We start from the raw sequence: 21,486 nt of genomic DNA on the forward strand, positions 1-21,486 counted from the left end.
AAGAAGTATCTCGAATTCTGGTTTGGGCGGAATCCAGCTCCTGTCTAATCTCTGCGGTTCATATCCCAGGTATAGACAATTGGGAAGCGGATTATCTCAGTCGCCAAACGTTGCATCCGGGCGAATGGTCTCTTCACCCAGAGGTATTTCTTCAGATTGTTCAAATGTGGGAGCTTCCAGAAATAGATCTGATGGCGTCTCATCTAAACAAGAAACTTCCCAGGTATCTGTCCAGATCCCGGGATCCTCAGGCGGAAGCAGTGGATGCATTATCACTTCTTTGGAAGTATCATCCTGCTTATATCTTTCCGCCTCTAGTTCTTCTTCCAAGAGTAATCTCCAAGATTCTGAAGGAATGCTCGTTTGTTCTGCTGGTAGCTCTGGCATGGCCTCACAGGTTTTGGTATGCGGATCTTGTCCGGATGGCCTCTTGCCATCCGTGGACTCTTCCGCTATGACCAGACCTTCTGTCGCAAGGTCCTTTTTTCCATCAGGATCTCAAATCCTTAAATTTAAAGGTATGGAGATTGAACGCTTGATTCTTGGTCAAAGAGGTTTCTCTGACTCTGTGATTAATACTATGTTACAGGCTCGTAAATCTGTATCCAGAGAGATATATTATAGAGTCTGGAAGACTTATATTTCTTGGTGTCTTTCTCATCATTTTTCTTGGCATTCTTTTAGAATTCCGAGAATTTTACAGTTTTCTTCAGGATGGTTTAGATAAAGGTTTATCCGCAAGTTCTTTGAAAGGACAAATCTCTGCTCTTTCTGTTCTTTTTCACAGAAAGATTGCTAATCTTCCTGATATTCATTGTTTTGTACAAGCTTTGGTTCGTATAAAACCTGTCATTAAGTCAATTTCTCCTCCTTGGAGTTTGAATTTGGTTCTGGGGGCTCTTCAAGCTCCTCCGTTTGAACCTATGCATTCATTGGACATTAAATTACTTTCTTGGAAAGTTTTGTTCCTTTTGGCAATCTCTTCTGCCAGAAGAGTTTCTGAATTATCTGCTCTTTCTTGTGAGTCTCCTTTTCTGATTTTTCATCAGGATAAGGCAGTGTTGCGAACTTCTTTTGAATTTTTACCTAAAGTTGTGAATTCTAACAACATTAGTAGAGAAATTGTGGTTCCTTCATTATGTCCTAATCCTAAGGAGAAATCATTGCATTCTTTGGATGTTGTTAGAGCTTTGAAATATTATGTTGAAGCTACTAAGTCTTTCCGAAAGACTTCTAGTTTATTTGTTATCTTTTCTGGTTCTAGAAAAGGCCAGAAAGCTTCTGCCATTTCTTTGGCATCTTGGTTGAAATCTTTAATTCATCTTGCCTATGTTGAGTCGGGTAAAACTCCGCCTCAAAGGATTACAGCTCATTCTACTAGGTCAGTTTCTACTTCCTGGGCATTTAGGAATGAAGCTTCGATTGATCAGATTTGCAAAGCAGCAACTTGGTCCTCTTTGCATACTTTTACTAAATTCTACCATTTTGATGTATTTTCTTCTTCTGAAGCAGTTTTTGGTAGAAAAGTACTTCAGGCAGCGGTTTCAGTTTGAATCTTCTGCTTATGTTTTTCATTAAACTTTATTTTGGGTGTGGATTATTTTCAGCAGGAATTGGCTGTCTTTATTTTATCCCTCCCTCTCTAGTGACTCTTGCGTGGAAAGATCCACATCTTGGGTAATCATTATCCCATACGTCACTAGCTCATGGACTCTTGCTAATTACATGAAAGAAAACATAATTTATGTAAGAACTTACCTGATAAATTCATTTCTTTCATATTAGCAAGAGTCCATGAGGCCCGCCCTTTTTTGGGGTGGTTATGATTTTTGTATAAAGCACAATTATTCCAATTCCTTATTTTATATGCTTTCGCACTTTTTTATCACCCCACTTCTTGGCTATTCGTTAAACTGTATTGTGGGTGTGGTGAGGGGTGTATTTATAGGCATTTTGAGGTTTGGGAAACTTTGCCCCTCCTGGTAGGAATGTATATCCCATACGTCACTAGCTCATGGACTCTTGCTAATATGAAAGAAATTAATTTATCAGGTAAGTTCTTACATAAATTATGTTTTTAAGCAACTTTCTAATTTACTATTATTATCAAATTTTCTTCGTTCTCTTGCTATCTTTATTTGAAAAAGGCATCTAAGCCAAGGAGCCAGCCAATTTTTGGTTCAGACCCTGGGCAGCACTTGTTTATTGGTGAGTGAATGTATCCACCAATCAGCAAGAACCCAAGTTGTTCACCAAAAATGGGCCGTCATCTAAACTTACATTCTTGCTTTTCAAATAAAGATACCAAGAGAATGAAGAAACTTTGATAATAGAAGTAAATTGGAAAGTTGATTAAAATTGCATGCTCTATCTGAATCACGAAAGAAAAATTTGGGTTCAGTGTCCCTTTAATATGTTGAAGTTCACATGTTCAAATCACACTCATGGCACTAAACTTTTTTCTTAAAGGGACATGAAACCAAAAAAAAATATTTCATGATTCCAATAGAACATGCAATTTGAAACAACTTTCTAGTTTACTTATATTCTTCTATCCAATTTCTTTGTTCTTTTGGTATCTTTTGTTGAAAAGCAGGAACATAAGCTCAGGAGCTTGCACGTTTTTGGAGCACTATATGGCAGCAGTTTTGCAAGAATGTTATCCATTTGCAAGAGCACTAGATCAGGGGTCGCCAACCTTTCAGACCTCAGGGAACTCACAAATTTGAATTCCCGTGGACCACTAACATACAAAAAAAACTTTATAATGTGTCTGTGTGTATGTATATAATATTTATACAGTATCTCACAAAAGTGAGTACACCCCTCACATTTTTGTAAATATTTTATTATATATTTTCATGTGACATCACTGAAGAAATGACATTTTGCTACAATGTAAAGTAGTGAATGTACAGCCTGTATAAGTGTAAATTTGCTGTCCCCTCAAAATAACTCAACACACAGTCATTAATGTCTAAACCGTTGGCAACAAAAGTAAGTACACCCCTAAGTGGAAATGTCCAAATTGGGCCCAATTAGCCATTTTCCCTCCTCAGTGTCATGTGACTCGTTAGTGTTACAAGGTCTCAGGTGTGTTAAATTTGGTGTTATCGATCTCACACTCTCTCATACTGGTCACTGGAAGTTCAACATGGCACCTCATGGCAAAGAACTCTCTGAGGATCTGAAAAAAAGAATTTTTGCTCTACATAAAGATGGCCTAGGCTATAAGAAAATTGCCAAGACCCTGAAACTGAGCTGCAGCACGGTGGGCAAGACCATACAGTGGTATCACAGGACAGGTTCCATTCAGAACAGGCCTCGCCATGGTCGACCAAAGAAGTTGAGTGCACTTGCTCAGCATCATGTGCAGAGGTTGTCTTTGGGAAATAGACGTATGAGTGCTGCCAGCATTGCTGCAGAGGTTGAAAGGGTGGGGGTTCAGCCTGTAAGTGCTTAAACCATATGCCGTACACTACATCAAATTGGTCTGCATGGCTATCGTCCCAGAAAGAAGCCTCTTCTAAAGCTGATGCACAAGAAAGCCTGCAAACAGTTTGCTGAAGACAAGCAGACTAAGGACATTAATTACGGGAACCATGCCCTGTGGTCCGATGAGACCAAGATAAACTTATTTGGTTCAGATGGTGTCAAGCGTGTGTGGTGGCAACCAGGTGAGGAGTACAAAGACAAGTGTGTCTTGCCTGCAGTCAAGCATGGTGGTGGGAGTGTCATAGACTGGGCCTGTATGAGTGCTGCCGGCACTGGGGAGCTATAGTTCATTGAGGGAACCATGAATGCCAACATGTACTGTGACATACTGAAGCAGAGCATGATCCCTTCCCTTTGGAGACTGGGCCGTAGGGCAGTATTCCAACATGATAATGACCCCAAAGACGACCACTGTTTTGCTTAAGAACCAGAGGGTAAAGGTGATGGACTAGCCAAGCATGTCTCCAGACCTAAACCCTATTGAGCATCTGTGGTGCATCCTCAAATGGAAGGTGGGGGAGTGCAAGGTCTCTAACATCCACAAGCTCTGTGATGTCGTCATGGAGGAGTGGAAGAGGACTCCAGTGGCGACCTGTGAAGCTCTGGTGAACTCAATGCCCAAGAGGGTTAAGACAGTGCAGGAAAATAATGGTGGCCACACAAAATATTGACACTTTGGGCCCAATTTGGACATTTCCACTTAGGGGACATTAATGGCTGTGTGTTGTTATTTTGAGTGGACAGCAAATTTACACTGTTATACAGTTTGTAAACTCACTACTTTACATTGTAGCAAAGTGTCATTTCTTCAGTATTGTCACATGAAAAGATATAATAAAATATTTACAAAAATGTGAGGGGTGTACTCACTTTTGTGAGATACTGTGTGTGTATATGTATATATATATATATATATATATATATATATATATATATATATATATATATATATATATATATATATATTTATTTATTTATTTCTTAAAACATGGTGAGTCCACAGATCATCAATTACTGTTGGGAATATCACTCGTGGCCAGCAGGAGAAGGCAAAGAGCACCACAGCAAAGCTGTTAAGTATCACTTCCCTTCCCACAACCCCCAGTCCTCCTCTCTTCCTTTAGTGCAAGGAGGAGGTGAAGTTTAGGTGTCTGATAAAGACTCTTCTATCAAGATTTTTTTTATTTTGGAAGCCTGAACAGGCTTGCTCTGATCTTCCCTGACATTTGGGTTTAACTGTACTCCACGTTAGTCTCTTCAGTAGGGCTGTGGTAGCTTTTAAGCAGTTAGGAACTTGTGGGGTGGGCCTCACTGTGTTTTTCTGACAGATTGCTGCCCTCATTCAGAATGCCAGAGTAGGCTTACTCTGTTCATTTCTTCTATCCACAGGTCTCTGTGAGGTGTGGCTTCCTTTCATACCAGTGAGTTGTCCTCCTGCCGGACAATCAGGGGTGCAGGTAAGTGCCATGTTATTTCTTATGGAATCTATTTTGGCACTACAGCATATTGCTGCACCATATATGGGGACATACTGTATATTTCTGAAGGTCAGGATTTTTTCAGGCAGGTTACTGTGTGGTGGTAGGAGGGAATTTTAACTTGAATTTTAACTTAAATTTTAACTTGAATTATTAGGTAATATTTATTGGTGGCTCAGACAGCAAAACTGCTTATACATGCAGTCGCTATTTTTGGGGGGCTTGTGATGGAATAATTGCTTGTTAACAAAGTAGCTAAACGTTAGCCATTTTTCGACTGTATTTGTAGCTGAGGTGTAGAGAGTGACGTCACTAAGAGGCGTGTCTCCTCATAGCGCGTGACTTCTTGGTGCCGTTTTTACAGAGAAAGTCTCACAGCCTAATTTAGTCCTCCTCCTTTCCGCTGTGTCGCTCCGGTTCTCCTGCAGATTGGAAGTTTTTAAAGCTGATCGTTCTGTCAGGAGGAGCAGGCAAGCACCTCAGCTTAGCGTTGAGGTGTAGAGTGCGCTCAGGAGGTGTATTTCAACATATACATATTTAATCTCTGTTTAATCATAAAATACTTGTTAACAGAATAAGGGATTTTTAAGCCATAGACTGTCGCTTTTATTAACAATCTCCCTTAAAGAGACAGTAACGTTTTTGTCAAATAGAAATTAAAAGATTTTTTTCTTGAAAAACTGTGCTTAAATTTCTGGTGCAAGATGGACCTGGAGTCTAGGCCTACTGTTGAGTTTAAACTTTGTTTGGATAACCAAGTAAAACCCCCTTTGCCTTTTTGCAGTTCTTGTATTGAGAGAACTCTTATGTATAAAGACAAACTGTTTGTTTTTGATCCACCATTCCCTCAGGAGGATGCTGTACAGGCACTGCCACAGCCTCTCCCCAAAATGTCCCAAGCTGTGGTAACATCACATGCAGTGCCCTGTGGTTCCTCTGAATCTCCGGATGGAGTGTTTTTAAAGGCTGAGATTGCGGCCCAGGTATCCTCAGCGGTATCTGAGGCTCTGGCAGCCATTCCCATGCTGCAGGGGAAGCGTAAGAGGAAAATTGTAGAATCAGATAAGGTATCAGATCCTGTTCAGGCTGACTGGGTTCCTCTTTCATATAGATCGGAGGAGGAAGATACTTTGGTAGCCTCTGAGGGTGAAATCTCAGATTCGGATAGTGTAATTCCTCCTTCTGATGCTGAAGCGGTTTCCTTCAGATTCAAGCTTGAGCACCTCCGTGTTTTGCTAAAGGAGGTTTTAGCTACCTTGGACGACTCCAATACGTCCATCGATGTCAACCCTAAAAGGCCTAGTAAATTAAATTTATACTTTGAAGTTCCCTCACCTGGGGAGGTGTTTCCAGTGCCAGACCGGGCCACAGAGATTATTACCAGGGAATGGGAGAAACCAGGAATTCCCTTTTCCTCCTCCCCTGTCTTTAGGAAAATGTTCCAATTGGCCGACTCCATCAAAGAGTGGTGGCAGATGGTTCCAAAGGTGGAAGGGACGATTTCCACTCTGGTCAAGAGCACTACTATTCCTATTGAGGATAGTTGCTCTTTCAAAGATCCGATGGATAAAAAAAAGAGGCCTTTTTAAAGAAGACGTATACTCATCAGGGGTTAAAATGGCAACCAGCGGTATGCATTGCTACAGTAACCAGTGCGGCAGCCTATTGGTTCAAGCTGAGACTCCTTTGGAGGAGATTCAGGATAGGATAAAGGCTCTCAAGTTAGCCAATTAATTTATCACTGACGCTTCTTTGTATGTCATTAAGTTGGGGGCCAAAATATCTGGCTTTGCGATTTTAGCGCGTACGGCGCAATGGCTTAAGTCTTGGTATACAGACGTTTATTCTAAGACTAAGCTTTTGGCCATCCCGTACAAGGCAAAGACCTTGTTTGGTTCTGCGTTGGCAGAAATTATTTCTGATAAATCGAAGTGACGTCAGACTAATTTTCGTTCCTTTCGTAACGTCAGAGGTAAGTCTTCCCCTGCCTCTACCAACCAGGAACAATCCAAGCCCTCTTGGAAGCCCGGTCAGTCTTGGAACAAGGTGAAGGAATCCAAGAAACCTGCAGCTGATTCAAAGTCAGCATGAAGGGTTTTCCCTCGATCCGGGATCGGATCAAGTGGGGGGCAGATTCTCTCAGTTCTTGCAAGCTTGGGAATGAGATGTTCCAGACCCGTGGGCAGTGGACACAGTTTCCCAGGGATACAAGTTAGAGTTCAAAACTTTTCCTTCCAGGGGCAGGTTCCACCTCTAAAGATTATCTGTAGACCATATAAAAAGAGAGGCGTTTTTGAAATGTGTCTAGGATCTTTCCCTCTTGGGAGTGATAGTTCCAGTTCCAAGTCAGGAACAGTGTCTCGATTTTTACTCCAACCTGTTTGTGGTTCCCAAAAAAGAGGGAACTTTTCGGCTTATTCTAGATCTAAAGCTACTAAACAGATTCCTCAGAGTGCAATTTTCTCAAAGGTCCTGGGTGCACTATTGGCGGTAATTCGGTCTCGGAGAATTGCAATGGCTCCTTATCTGGACGACATTCTGGTTTCATGCCCATCCGTGCAATTAGCAGATTCCTATTCAAAGATCTTGTTGGCGTTTCTTTGTTCCCACGGTTGGAAAATCAATTTGGAGAAAAGTTCTCTTGTTCCATCTACAAGAGTGACCTTCCTAGGAACCATTATAGACTCTCTGTCTATGAAAATTTCTTTGACGGAGGTCAGAAGAGCCAAGATTCTGTCCGCTTGCCTGTCCCTACAATCAGTGGCACAACCATCAGTGACCCAATGCATGGAGGTAATCGGGTTGATGGTGGCTTCCATGGACATAGTTCCGTTTGCTCGGTTCCATTTTAGACCTCTGCAGCTATGCATGCTCGGTCACTGGAATGGGGATTATACAGATCTATCTCAGAGAATAGTTTGTGATCAATCAACAAGGGACTCCCTACCGTGGTGGCTGTCGCAAGAACATCTGTCCCAGGGGACATGTTTTCAGAGAACCTCTTGGGTAATTGTGACCACGGATGCTAGCCTGTTGGGTTAGGGAGCAGTCTGGATCTCGCTGAAGGCGCAGGGACTTTGGTCTCAGGAGGAATCTGCTCTCCCCATAAACATTATGGAGCGATCTTCAATGCCTTGATGGCTTGGCCTCAGCTGGCCCTAGCCCAGTCTATCAGGTTCCTAAGCCATGAAGGAGGTGGCACGGATCTTCCAGTGGACGGAGGTTCACAATTGCTGTCTATCTGCCATCCACATTCCAGGAGTGGACAATTGGGATGCAGATTTTCTGAGCAGACAGACTTTTCATCCCAGGGAGTGGGAACTCCATCCGGAAGTGTTCCCCTGGTTAACAACCAAATGGGGGTTACTAGAATTGGGCCTGATGGCATCTCATCAGAACACCAAGCTTCCAAAGTACGTTTCGAGGTCGAGAGATCCTCAAGCCTTTCTGATAGATGCTCTGGCAGTTCCTTGGAACTTCAGGTTGTCATATCTCTTTTTTCCGTTTGCTCTCCTTCCGCGAGTCAGTGCTCGGATCAAGCAGGAGAAAGCATCAGTGATCCTAATAGCTCCTGTCTGGCCTTGCAGGATCTGGTATGCAAATCTAGTAGAGATGTCGTCTCTACCTCCGTGGAGATTACCACTGAGGAAGGACCTTCTGCTTCAGGGGCCCTTCCTTCATCCCAATCTCATTTCTCTGAAGCTGACTGATTGGAGATTGGATGCTTGATTTCTTTCATGTAATTGGCAAGAGTCCATGAGCTAGTGATGTATGGGATATACAATCCTACCAGGAGGGGCAAAGTTTCCCAAACCTCAAAATGCCTATAAATACACCCCTCACCACACCCACAATTCAGTTTTACAAACTTTGCCTCCTATGGAGGTGGTGAAGTAAGTTTGTACTAAGATTTCTACGTTGATATGCGCTTCTCAGCATTTTGAAGCTCGATTCCTCTGAGTACAGTGAATGTCAGAGGGATGTGAAGGGAGTATCACCTATTGAATGCAATGGTTTTCCTCACAGGGATCTATTTCATAGGTTCTCTGTTATCGGTTGCAGAGATTCATCTCCTACCTCCCTTTTCAGATCAACTTTATACTCTCATATTCCATTACCTCTACTGATAACCGTTTCAGTTTCATATCTGGGAAATGCTTTTTTATAAAAATGTATTTCTTACCTGGGGTATAGTCTTTTTTTCAAATTGACTGTCTTTTAAATTTGCGGGTAGAATTAGGCTCGCAAGGGCGCAAAATGCCAAAGTTTATTGCGTCATTTTTGGCGTGAAGTTACAGTCATTGACGCAGATTCGTCATTTTCGGCGTCTTAGTTGATGCCGAGTCCTTCACAAGGTTGCATCACCTATGAGGCAAGTATTTCGTTTCCGGACTTTTTTGTCGCCAAAAAATATTTTTCTGTTTGTTGTGCATCATACTTGGCGCCAAATATTTTCATTATTTAAAACCCCATTCCTATTTGCCTCTTGCCTTTTTCTATGTCAGAGGGCTGTGCTGTTTGCATTTTTTCCCATTCCTGAAACTGCCATATAAGGAAATTGATAATTTTGCTTTATATGTTGTTTTTTTCTCTTACATTTGCAAGATGTCTCAATCTGATCCTGTCTCAGAATTCACTGTTGGATCCCTGCTGCCTGATAACAGTTCTACCAAAGCTAAGTGCATTTGTTGTAAACTTGTGGAGATTATACCTCCAGCTGTGGTTTGTAATAGTTGTCATGATAAACTTTTACATGCAGAAAATGTATCCATCAGTAGTAGTTCATTACCTGTTGCTGTTCCCTCAACATCTAATGCACAAGATATACCTGTAAATTTAAAAGAATTTATTTCTGATTCTATTCAGAAGGCTTTGTCTGCTATTCCACCCTCTAATAAACGTAAAAGGTCTTTTAAAACTTCTCATAGAGTTGATGAAATTTCAAATGACTGGCAACATACTGATTTATCCTTCTCTGATGATTCAGAAGATCCTGCCTCAGATATTGACACTGACAAATCTTCTTATTTATTTAAAATGGAGTATATTCATTCTTTATCAAAAGAAGTGTGATTACATTGGATATGGAGGAAACTAGTCCTCTTGATATTAAAACTAGTAAACTTTTAAATTCTGTTTATAAACCTCCTGTGGTTATTTCAGAGGTTTTTCCAGTTCCTGATGCTATTTCTGATATGATTTCTAAAGAATGGAATAGGCCTGGTACTTCTTTAATTCCTTCTTCAAGGTTTAAAAAATTGTATCCTTTGCCAGCAGTTAGATTGGAGTTTTGGGAAAAGATCCCCAAAGTTGATGGGGCTTTCTCTACTCTTGCTAAACGTACTACTATTCCTAGAAGATAGTATTTCTTTTAAAGAAGATAGTACTTCTTTTAAAGATCCTTTAGATAGGAAATTTGAATCTTATCTAAGGAAGGCTTATTTATATTCAGGTCATCTTCTTAGGCCTGCAATTTCTTTGGCTGATGTTGCAGCTGCTTCAACTTTTTGGTTGGAAACTTTAGCGCAACAAGTATTGGATCATGATTTGTCTAGCATTGTTAAGTTGATTCAACATGCTAATAATTTCATTTGTGATGCCATTTTTTATATCATCAAAATTAATGTTAGATATATGTACTGTATTTAGCTATTTTAGCTAGAAGAGCTTTGTGGCTCAAATCTTGGAATGCTGATATGACTTCTAAATTCAGATTGCTATCTCTTTCTTTCCAAGGTAACAAATTATTTGGTTCTCAGTTGGATTCAATAATTTCAACTGTCACTGGGGGGAAGGGAGTTTTTTTGCCTAAGGATAAAAAAACCTAAGGGTAAATCTAAAGCTTCTAACCGTTTTCGTTCCTTTCGACATAATAAGGAACAGAAATTTAATCCTTCCCCAAAAGAATCTGTTTCCAATTGGAAGCCTTCCTCAAATTTGCGGCCCTCATTCCAGCTCAGCTGGTAGGGGGCAGATTAAAATTTTTCAAAGATGTTTGGATTAATTCGGTCCAAAATCATTGGATTCAGAGTATTGTATCTCAGGGGTACAGAATAGGATTCAGAGTAAGACCACCTGTGAGAAGATTTTTTCTCTCACGCATTCCAGCGAACCCAGTAAAGGCTCAGATTTTCCTGAAGTGTGTTTCAGACCTGGAGTTATCAGGGGTAATCATGCCAGTTCAGTTTCAGGAACAGGGTCTGGGGTTTTATTGAAGTCTATTCATTGTCCCAAAGAAAGAAAATTCATTCAGACCAGTTTTGGATCTAAAGATTTTGAATCAATATTTAAGAGTACCAAATATCAAGATGGTGACTATAAGGACTATTCTGCCTTTTGTTCAGCAAGGGCATTATATGTCCACAATAGACTTACAGGATTCATATCTTCATATTCCGATTCATCCGGATCACTATCAGTTCCTGAGATTCTCTTTTATAGACAAGCATTACCAATTTGTTGCTCTTCCTTTTGGCCTAGCGACAGCTCCAAGAATCTTTTCAAAGGTTCTCAGTGCCCTACTCTCTGTAATCAGAGAGCAGGATATTGCGGTGTTTCCTTATTTGGACGATATCTTGGTACTCGCTCAGTCTTTACGTTCTGCAGAATCTCACACGAATCAACTAGTATTGTTTCTTCAAAAACATGGTTGGAGGATCAATTTACCAAAAAGTTCTTTGATTCCTCAGACAAAGGTAACCTTTATAGGTTTCCAGATAGATTCAGTGTACATTACTTTGTCTCTAACAGACAAGAGATGTTTGAAATTGGTTGCAGCTTGTCGGAACCTTCAGTCTCAGTCATTCCCTTCAGTAGCTATGTGCATGGAAGTTTTAGGTCTCATGACTGCAGCAATTGACGCAATCCCCTTTGCTCGTTTTCATATGAGACCTCTCCAGCTTTGTATGCTGAACCAGTGGTGCAGGGATTATACAAGGATATCACAATTAATATCCTTGAATCCCAATGTTCTTCTTTCTCTGACTTGGTGGTTAGATCACCATTGTATAATTCTAGGGGCCTCTTTTGTTCTTCCAACCTGGACTGTGATCACAACAGATTCAAGTATTTCAGGTTGGGGAGCTGTTTGGGGATCTCTGACAGCACAAGGGGTTTGGAAATCTCAAGAGGCGAGATTACCAATCAATATTTTGGAACTCAGTGCAATTATTAGGGCCCTTCAGTTTTGGCCTCTGTTGAAGAGAGAACCGTTCATTTGTTTGCAGACAGACAATATCACAACTGTGGCATATGTCAATCATCAGGGTGGGACTCACAGTCCTCAAGCTATGAAAGAAGTATCTCGGATACTTGTTTGGGCAGAATCCAGCTCCTGTCTAATTTCTACGGTTCATATCCCAGGTATAGACATTTGGGAAGCGGATTATCTCAGTCGTCTGACTTTACATCCGGGAGAATGGTCACTCCACCCAGATGTGTTTTCTCAAATTGTTCGGATGGGGGGCTTCCAGAAATAGATCTGATGGCATCTCATCTAAACAAAAAACTTCCCAGGTACCTGTCCAGGTCCAGGGATCCTCAGGCGGAAGCAGTGGATGCATTGACACTTCCGTGGTGTTATCAACCTGCTTATATTTTCCCGCCTCTAGTTCTTCTTCCAAGAGTGATCACCATGGAGCAATCGTTTGTGCTGCTGGTGGCTCCAGCATGGTCTCACAGGTTTTGGTATGCGGATCTTGTTCGGATGTCCAGTTGCCAACCTTGGCCACTTCCATTAAGGCCAGACGACCTATCTCAAGGTCCGTTTTTTCATCAGGATCTTAAATCATTAAATTTGAAGGTATGGAATTTGAACGCATAGTGCGTAGTCATAGAGGTTTCTCTGACTCAGTGATTAATACTATATTTCAGGCTCGTAAATCTGTTTCTAGAAAGATTTATTATCAAGTTTGGAAGACTTACATTTCATGGTGTTCTTCTCATAAATTCTTTTGGCATTCTTTTAGAATTCCTAGAATTTTACAGTTTCTTCAGGATGGTTTTGATAAAGGTTTGTCTGCAAGTTCCTTGAAAGAACACATTTCTGCTCTTTCTGTTTTATTCCACAGGAAAATTGCTAAACTTCCTGATATTCATTGTTTTGTACAGGCTTTGGTTCATATCAAGCCTGTCATTAAATCAATCTCTCCTCCTTGGAGTCTTAATTTGGTTTTGAAGGCTTTACAGACTCCTCCATTTGAGCTTATGCATTCTTTGGACATTAAACTACTTTCTTGGAAAGTGTTGTTGCTTTTGGCCATCTCTTCTGCTAGAAGAGTTTCTGAATTATCTGCTCTTTCTTGTGATTCTCCTTTTCTGATTTTCCATCAGGATAAGGCAGTTTTGCGGACTTCATTTAAATTCTTACCTAAGGTTGTGAATTCTAACAACATTAATAGAGAAATTGTTGTCCCTTCTTTGTGTCCTAATCCTAAGAATTCTTTGGAGAGAACTTTACTTTCTTTGGATGTGGTGAGAGCTCTGAAATATTATGTTGAAGCCACTAAAGATTTCAGGAAGACTTCTAGTCTATTTGTCATCTTTTCTGGTTCCAGGAAAGGTCAGAAGGCTTCTGCTGTTTCTTTGGCATCGTGGTTAAAGCTTTTGATTCATCAAGCTTATTTGGAGTCGGGTAAAGCCCCGCCTCAGAATTACAGCTCATTCTACTAGATCAGTTTCCACTTCTTGGACTTTTAAGAATGAAGCTTCAGTTGATCAGATTTGCAAAGCATCAACTTGGTCTTCTTTGCATACATTTACTGCTTATGATTTAAGTTATATAGTTATATTTGGGTTGTGGATTAATTTTTTTCAGCGAAATGGCTGTTTTTATTTTTATACCTCCCTCTCTAGTGACTCTTGCGTGGAGTTCCACATCTTGGGTATTGCTATCCCATACGTCACTAGCTCATGGACTCTTGCCAATTACATGAAAGAAAACATCATTTATGTAAGAACTTACCTGATAAATTAATTTCTTTCATATTGGCAAGAGTCCATGAGGCCCACCCCCTTTTTTATGGTGGTTATGATTTTTTTGTATAAAGCATAATTATTTCCAAATTCCTTTGTTGATGCTTTTTACTCCTTTTTTTATCACCCCACTTCTTGGCTATTCGTTAAACTGAATTGTGGGTGTGGTGAGGGGTGTATTTATAGGCATTTTGAGGTTTGGGAAACTTTGCCCCTCCTAGTAGGATTGTATATCCCATACGTCACTAGCTCATGGACTCTTGCCAATATGAAAGAAATGAATTTATCAGGTAAGTTCTTACATAAATTATGTTTTTAGCTAAGCATGGATTTTCTGAATCGGTCATTGAGACCATGGTTGAGGCTCGTAAGCCTGTTACTAGAAAGATTTACCATAAAGAATATACTTGGAGTAAGGTCAAGATCCCAAGGATCTTATCTTTTCTCCAGGAAGGCCTTGAGAAGGGGTTATCTGTCAGTATCCTCAAGGGTCAGATATCCGCTCTATCCATTCTGCTGCACAAGCATCTGGCAGACATGCCAGATGTACAATACTTTTGTCAGGCCCTGGTCAGAATCAGGCCTGTTTAAATCAGTTGCTCCACCTTGGAGCCTTAACCTTGTTCTTAAAGTTTTACAACAAGCTCCGTTTGAGCCTATGCATTCTATACATATTAAATTATTATCGTGGAAGGTTTTGCTTCTTACTGCTATTTCTTCTGCTCGGAGTGTTTCTGAACTCTCTGCTTTGCATTGTGATTCTCCTTATCTCATATTTCATGCAGATAAGGCAGTTCTCCGTACCAAGTTTGGTTTTCTTCCTAAGGTTGTTTCGGACAGAAATATTAATCAGGAAATTGTTGTTCCTTCTCTCTGTCCTAATCCTCCTTCTCATAGAGAACTTTTGTTGCACAACTTAGACGTTGTGAGGGCTCTTAAATTCTATCTGCAGGCTATGAAGTACTTTCATCATTCTTCTGCATTGTTTGCTTGCTTTTCTGGAAAACGTAAGGTTCAGAAAGCTACTGCCACTTCTCTTTCTCTCTAGTTGAGAAGTATTATTCGTCTGGCATATGAGACTGCTAACCAAAACACAAAGTCATTAATCCAGCACACAGCGACCCTTTGGCAAGCCACTCCAGAGCTCCACTCCAGACTATAAAAAAATCCACATGCTGCATGATTAAGGTAGCAATACCGAAACGTTGCTGCTTTTGTTGTTGTGTTAAACAATAAACATTATTTGGTTTGCTGCTACTCACTGTGGATTATTTTATATGAGACTGCTAGACAGCAGCCTTCTGAGAGAATTACAGCTCATTCCACTAGGGCAGTGTCTTCTTCTTGGGCCTTCTATAATTTAATATATTATATATATATATATATATATATATATATATATATATATATATATATATATATATATATATATATATATATATATATATATATATATATATATATATATATATATAGCTCACAGATGACTCCAACTCATGTTTCTTCATTCAAAAGAACATATATATGTATTTCAACGTTTTGGCCCCTGTTTGTGCCTTTGTCAAGATATATATATAATTACTCCAGCAGAGAGCGCACTCTCATCTCCATATACACACACACTGTACATAACTAGTATAACCATAGCTAAGTTTACATTATGTATATATTTACACATTTTTAAGAATTATTTTTTGGAATTAACTAACTGAATGACAGAACTGAGAGAATACTTCTAAATGACAGATGAAGGGTGAGTGCCAACTTTTGAGCTGGAAACGGAGAGGCAGAAAGTGGGGGGAAAATAATTATGTTTAAAAGGGCCACAAGTTACCTCCTGTCATGAACCAAGCCTCCAGACTAAAAAGAAAAAGAAAAGGTCTGGGAGGCATTCTGCTAAGAAGGGCTGTATAGGGATTTGAACCTGTGGCTCTGTGGTTGCTATTTCTGTTTGCTTACATGTTGAGCCACAGCCAGTTCCAACAATAGCATGGATCTTAAAAGATCTGATAAATAACTATTTGCCTTACTTGTTATTACACCTGTGCAACACACAGGTGTTCTCAATTCTGGAATTAATCAGAACCAACCCTGTGCAAAACCTCCCTATTTAAGGATGGCTTTTAGTCTGCATTAGTGTCTTCACATTGGATCTGTTTTGTCAAGTCAGAACCTGTTTCCTGTACTTCTTTGGAGAAAGATTTCCTTTGCACCTGTTTACAAGGTATTACCAGGAGAAAGCCTTTACCTTTAAACCTGTTACCAATCTTCAAGTTTGTTTCCTGCTTTATGCAATTCCTGCACTTGGCCATTGCCAGGAGAAAGATTTCCTTTGCACCTGTTTACAAGGTATTACCAGGGCAAAGCCTTTACCTTTAAACCTGTTACCAGTTTGCAAGTTTGTTTCCTGCCTTCAGCAATTACAAGGAGAGAGACTTTACCTTTAAACCTGTTACCAGTTTGCAAGTTGTTTCCTGCATTGTGCAATTCCTGCACTCAGCAATTACAAGGAGAGACTTTACCTTTAAACCTGTTACCAGTTTGCAAGTTGTTTCCTGCATTGTGCAATTCCTGCACTCAGCAATTACAAGGAGAGAGACTTTACCTTTAAACCTGTTACCAGTTTGCAAGTTGTTTCCTGCATTGTGCAATTCCTGCACTCAGCAATTACAAGGAGAGAGACTTTACCTTTAAACCTGTTACCAGTTTGCAAGTTTGTATCCTGCCTTGTGCAAATCCTGCACTCAGCAATTAGTAGGAGAAAGACTTTCCTTTTTGAATCTGCATCTCTGCTTACTTTGTTTGTTTATTTTCACTCCTGCTGTATGTGGTCTTAACATACCTGAGTAGCATATTTAAATATTCTGCAAGTATTTGCTTAAACAAAGTATTCTGTTGTTTAAATAAATTTGTTTTCATTTTTCATCAGTATGGCTTCTACTAATCTTCCTTTAAAGCAACTGTTCCAGACAATGAGGCTCTCACATGATATCCTGAGACAGAACATGACAGAATGTGAAGACCCCAAAAGAGAGCCCTCTGGGATTATTGCTATATTGGATTCAGTGTTAAAGTTTATTAAGGACATACTCATTAACTTTATGGAGCTGGTGGAAATGTTATCTCTCCCAACCGAAACCTTGTCTAAAGTTACCTCCCAAACAAGGAAAGGTTTTAAAGAACCCTTAACAGAAGAGGAGAAAATTCGGCGAAGACAACTTAACCTCTGTTTCTATTGTGGGGGACCTGGTCACCGCATCACAGGGTGTCCAGTAAGACCTCCTAGAGGATCAAGTCAAGATACAGCCAAGTTGAAAATGAACTCTGATGTTAAGGGAACAAATTATTCTTCCACTAGCAAACTTAAAGATACTCCTGGAGAGGATCCAGCTACTGAGAATACATCAATTCTACAAAGAACCGTTTCTAACACACTTCAAGAAATGGTACCTGATTTGAAACAGATGGTCATTGGGAGTACAACTCCAACTACATCCATTACCCATACCACTGCATCTGTTTCTGCATCAACCACATTGGGGAACTCTGCAAAAATACCTCCTGGAAATCCTGCAGATTACCTTGTTTCTGCCCTGGCTGGAGATCCAGCTAACAAATGTCACTCATCAGACATAAAAGTGACAAACCTTCCAGCTAAATCAGACTCTGCCATTTCTAAAGATCCACACCTCCTTGCACCACCTTCACCCAGCTACTCATTGACTGAGAAAGAATTGGATGAGATGGTTGAATTGGATATAAATGGCACAGAAAATGAATTCCTGGACTCTGAAGGAGAGGTCATACTTTACCCGGAGGTACTCTACCCATCAGGCAGATATGACCCAGATAACAAATTCCTTGACTCTGAAGGAGAGGTCTTTTCCTACCCGGAGGTACTCTGCCCATCAGCCAGTCCATTGCAAGCTGCTGGGTATAATCAGGAACCTCTAAATCAAAACTGTCTTGGTTTTTCAGCTCTTGTTATGCCCACAGGGGTATCTTCTAAGGGTCCCCAATCTCAGGCAGCTGTTCCAAGCGAAGAATCAATTCCATCTGATTGTATTAGGGCTTCAAATGGAACACTTGTTCGTAAATCCCACCTTCAGATGTTTGATCAGGCTTTGAGCGCCCAGAGTGCGCTCTTTGGAGGGGGCATCTGTCATGAACCAAGCCTCCAGACTAAAAAGAAAAAGAAAAGGTCTGGGAGGCATTCTGCTAAGAAGGGCTGTATAGGGATTTGAACCTGTGGCTCTGTGGTTGCTATTTCTGTTTGCTTACATGTTGAGCCACAGCCAGTTCCAACAATAGCATGGATCTTAAAAGATCTGATAAATAACTATTTGCCTTACTTGTTATTACACCTGTGCAACACACAGGTGTTCTCAATTCTGGAATTAATCAGAACCAACCCTGTGCAAAACCTCCCTATTTAAGGATGGCTTTTAGTCTGCATTAGTGTCTTCACATTGGATCTGTTTTGTCAAGTCAGAACCTGTTTCCTGTACTTCTTTGGAGAAAGATTTCCTTTGCACCTGTTTACAAGGTATTACCAGGAGAAAGCCTTTACCTTTAAACCTGTTACCAATCTTCAAGTTTGTTTCCTGCTTTATGCAATTCCTGCACTTGGCCATTGCCAGGAGAAAGATTTCCTTTGCACCTGTTTACAAGGTATTACCAGGGCAAAGCCTTTACCTTTAAACCTGTTACCAGTTTGCAAGTTTGTTTCCTGCCTTCAGCAATTACAAGGAGAGAGACTTTACCTTTAAACCTGTTACCAGTTTGCAAGTTGTTTCCTGCATTGTGCAATTCCTGCACTCAGCAATTACAAGGAGAGACTTTACCTTTAAACCTGTTACCAGTTTGCAAGTTGTTTCCTGCATTGTGCAATTCCTGCACTCAGCAATTACAAGGAGAGAGACTTTACCTTTAAACCTGTTACCAGTTTGCAAGTTGTTTCCTGCATTGTGCAATTCCTGCACTCAGCAATTACAAGGAGAGAGACTTTACCTTTAAACCTGTTACCAGTTTGCAAGTTTGTATCCTGCCTTGTGCAAATCCTGCACTCAGCAATTAGTAGGAGAAAGACTTTCCTTTTTGAATCTGCATCTCTGCTTACTTTGTTTGTTTATTTTCACTCCTGCTGTATGTGGTCTTAACATACCTGAGTAGCATATTTAAATATTCTGCAAGTATTTGCTTAAACAAAGTATTCTGTTGTTTAAATAAATTTGTTTTCATTTTTCATCAGTATGGCTTCTACTAATCTTCCTTTAAAGCAACTGTTCCAGACAATGAGGCTCTCACATGATATCCTGAGACAGAACATGACACCTCCCCAGTTAGGAATTATTCAAAACTACTTATGATCATGGACAGACATTGGAGTAATAAATTAAGTTTATATCAGAAAGCTCTTAATATGGATGTGAGCTAACCACGACTGATGTTACTGGCCATTACTATAATACTGGTGGGATATGGCTGATCTGCTGGATGGCAATTACTGGAATTCAGGTGGAATGGGTTTGTGCGTGGGGAAATTATTAGAATGAAAAATCATTAATATTTCATTAAAAAAAAGAAGATGGAGGGGAGGAAGATAAACAGTAATGTAAGTCCATATGAAAGAATTAGGAAAACTACTACAAAGAGACAGGTTAAATATATTTATATATTTTTTAAGAGGCAGGAAAACTCCCAGTATGTATATACTAGCCTAGACGTTGCGTGTTCATGTCCATGCCATGTAATAAACATATTTTATCACAAGCTTCAAGACATTAAGGTACATTTTTCCTGCTGATTTACATTTATTAAAAACCTTCTCTTGAAGCTTATGGGTATGATTATTGTGGTAAGTTGTTTAATACGTATGTATGCCTTTTGCATAGATGCATATAGGGCATAATTATTGTGGTAAGTTGTTTAATAAGTATGTATGCCTTTTGCATAGATGCAAATAGGGCATGATTATTGTGGTAAGTTGTTTAATACGTATGTATGCCTTTTGCATAGATGCATATATACTTATCAGTAAACTTAACAAATAATTTTATATTTTATTTTTCTTGGCAGCTTTATATTAAGAAAGAAGAAGCAGAGGAGAAATGGTATAAGAGATTAGTGTCTCTTCGGCAAGAAAAACTGATGGGCAACCCTGTAGCCTAACCAGAGGTGCCACAACTGATCATGACTTCAGTGTCATTTTACTTGATGTGATGTCCCAATATTTTATACCATTCTGTAGCTTGTTTTTGTTTTTAATAAAGATTCCATTAAACCAAATTGTCTCCTTTATTAGTTTGTAGATCTCAATTTACAAGACTAAAAGAATGAGAGAGTAAAATAACTTCAATAACTTTCACTTAAAGGGACATTAAACTGCTGGGTACAGCTACAGTAACATGGTTGCTATTCGTGTTTTTCCTCCTGTGCCTGCAGCTCTCTATAAAGTTGTTTTCTTATTTTAACCCATTACGAAAGCTAGTTGGTAAAGCTCTGTATGTTTATACTGGGCGCCGCCATTTGTAGCTACACGTATTGTTGCATCATGTGACAGAAGCAGTGCGCTTTCACAGGTAAGTGTTGTTACAGACTTTCTGTACCTTGCAGAAACTTTACATGTTTGCAAGTGTTTGCAGGTTTTTGTACACAGTTTAAAAGTTACATAAAAGATATCATGGAGGTTCCGGTGGAGGAGGAGCTCCACAGGTGCTGCTTAGCTCGTCTCTCCAGTCTCTTGGATTCTGGCGGTGGATTTCTCACGCCAGCCCCAGGTTGGGGCTATCTCCTCTGATAGTGAACAAAGAACCACTCTGGAACCTTTCAGTGGCATGTCATCCCACTGTCCCAAGCCTAATATCTAGCTACCTGGCCTCTTTGGGGTAACAACCTTGTACTGTATTGGCGACTTAATAGTTGAAGCTTGTCCTTAACTCTACCTCAGCCCCAGCTTACTATCCTACCCTTCTGCGGAGCTTTCCTTACCCTCCTGATTATAATTTCTCCCCCCCTCCTTGCAGCTTCCACCCCAGACAGCTTAACTTCAAAGACCGCAACACAGTGTGTTAGATTTACCTGCTGCTTCACTGCTGAGTTTCTGCGGCTCTCGCTGACTGGGGCCCGCCCCTCTCCCTCCCCCACCGGTGCTGCGCGGGAGGGAGTCGGGTCCGGCCGGGGATAGTGGACCCGGTCTTCAGTTTGTTTTAGTGCAGCTTTGACCGCCCGGAGCGGCGTTACTCTCTCCCCCCCCCCCACCGGTGCTGCGCGGGGGGAGTTGGGAGCGGTCCTTGGTTGGAATAGGGGACCGGGAAGGCTGGCGGCGGCTCCATTGGATTAAACAGCGCTGCAACAATCCGGATACAGACGGCGTGGGTGGCAGGCGGCTAGACATCGCAGGAGGGGGTGAGTTCCGCTGACGAATAAACTGTATTCTATACTATGTACCAGCAATAGTCTGCAAGTCTCGGAAGAGGGTCCCACCAATAGCAGGGGGCGGAGGAGTAGCTCAAAGGAGAAAACCAATTTACCCACCAGG

General features: G+C 40.6%; 1 protein-coding gene across 1 annotated transcript in view; it reads left to right on the plus strand.

The window, feature by feature from the left end:
* RSRC1 (arginine and serine rich coiled-coil 1) overlaps positions 1-20,234 on the plus strand; it is a 1,121,477-nt gene extending 1,101,243 nt beyond the window's left edge. The window contains exon 10 of the mRNA XM_053710087.1: positions 20,025-20,234. Within this exon, the coding sequence (XP_053566062.1) occupies positions 20,025-20,117 (93 nt within the window). The 3' untranslated portion in view covers positions 20,118-20,234. The remainder of the gene's footprint in view (positions 1-20,024) is intronic.
* The last annotated feature ends 1,252 nt before the right edge of the window (positions 20,235-21,486 follow it).

The sequence above is a fragment of the Bombina bombina genome, chromosome 4 (assembly GCF_027579735.1).
Source record: "Bombina bombina isolate aBomBom1 chromosome 4, aBomBom1.pri, whole genome shotgun sequence".
NCBI classification, from domain to species: domain Eukaryota; kingdom Metazoa; phylum Chordata; class Amphibia; order Anura; family Bombinatoridae; genus Bombina; species Bombina bombina.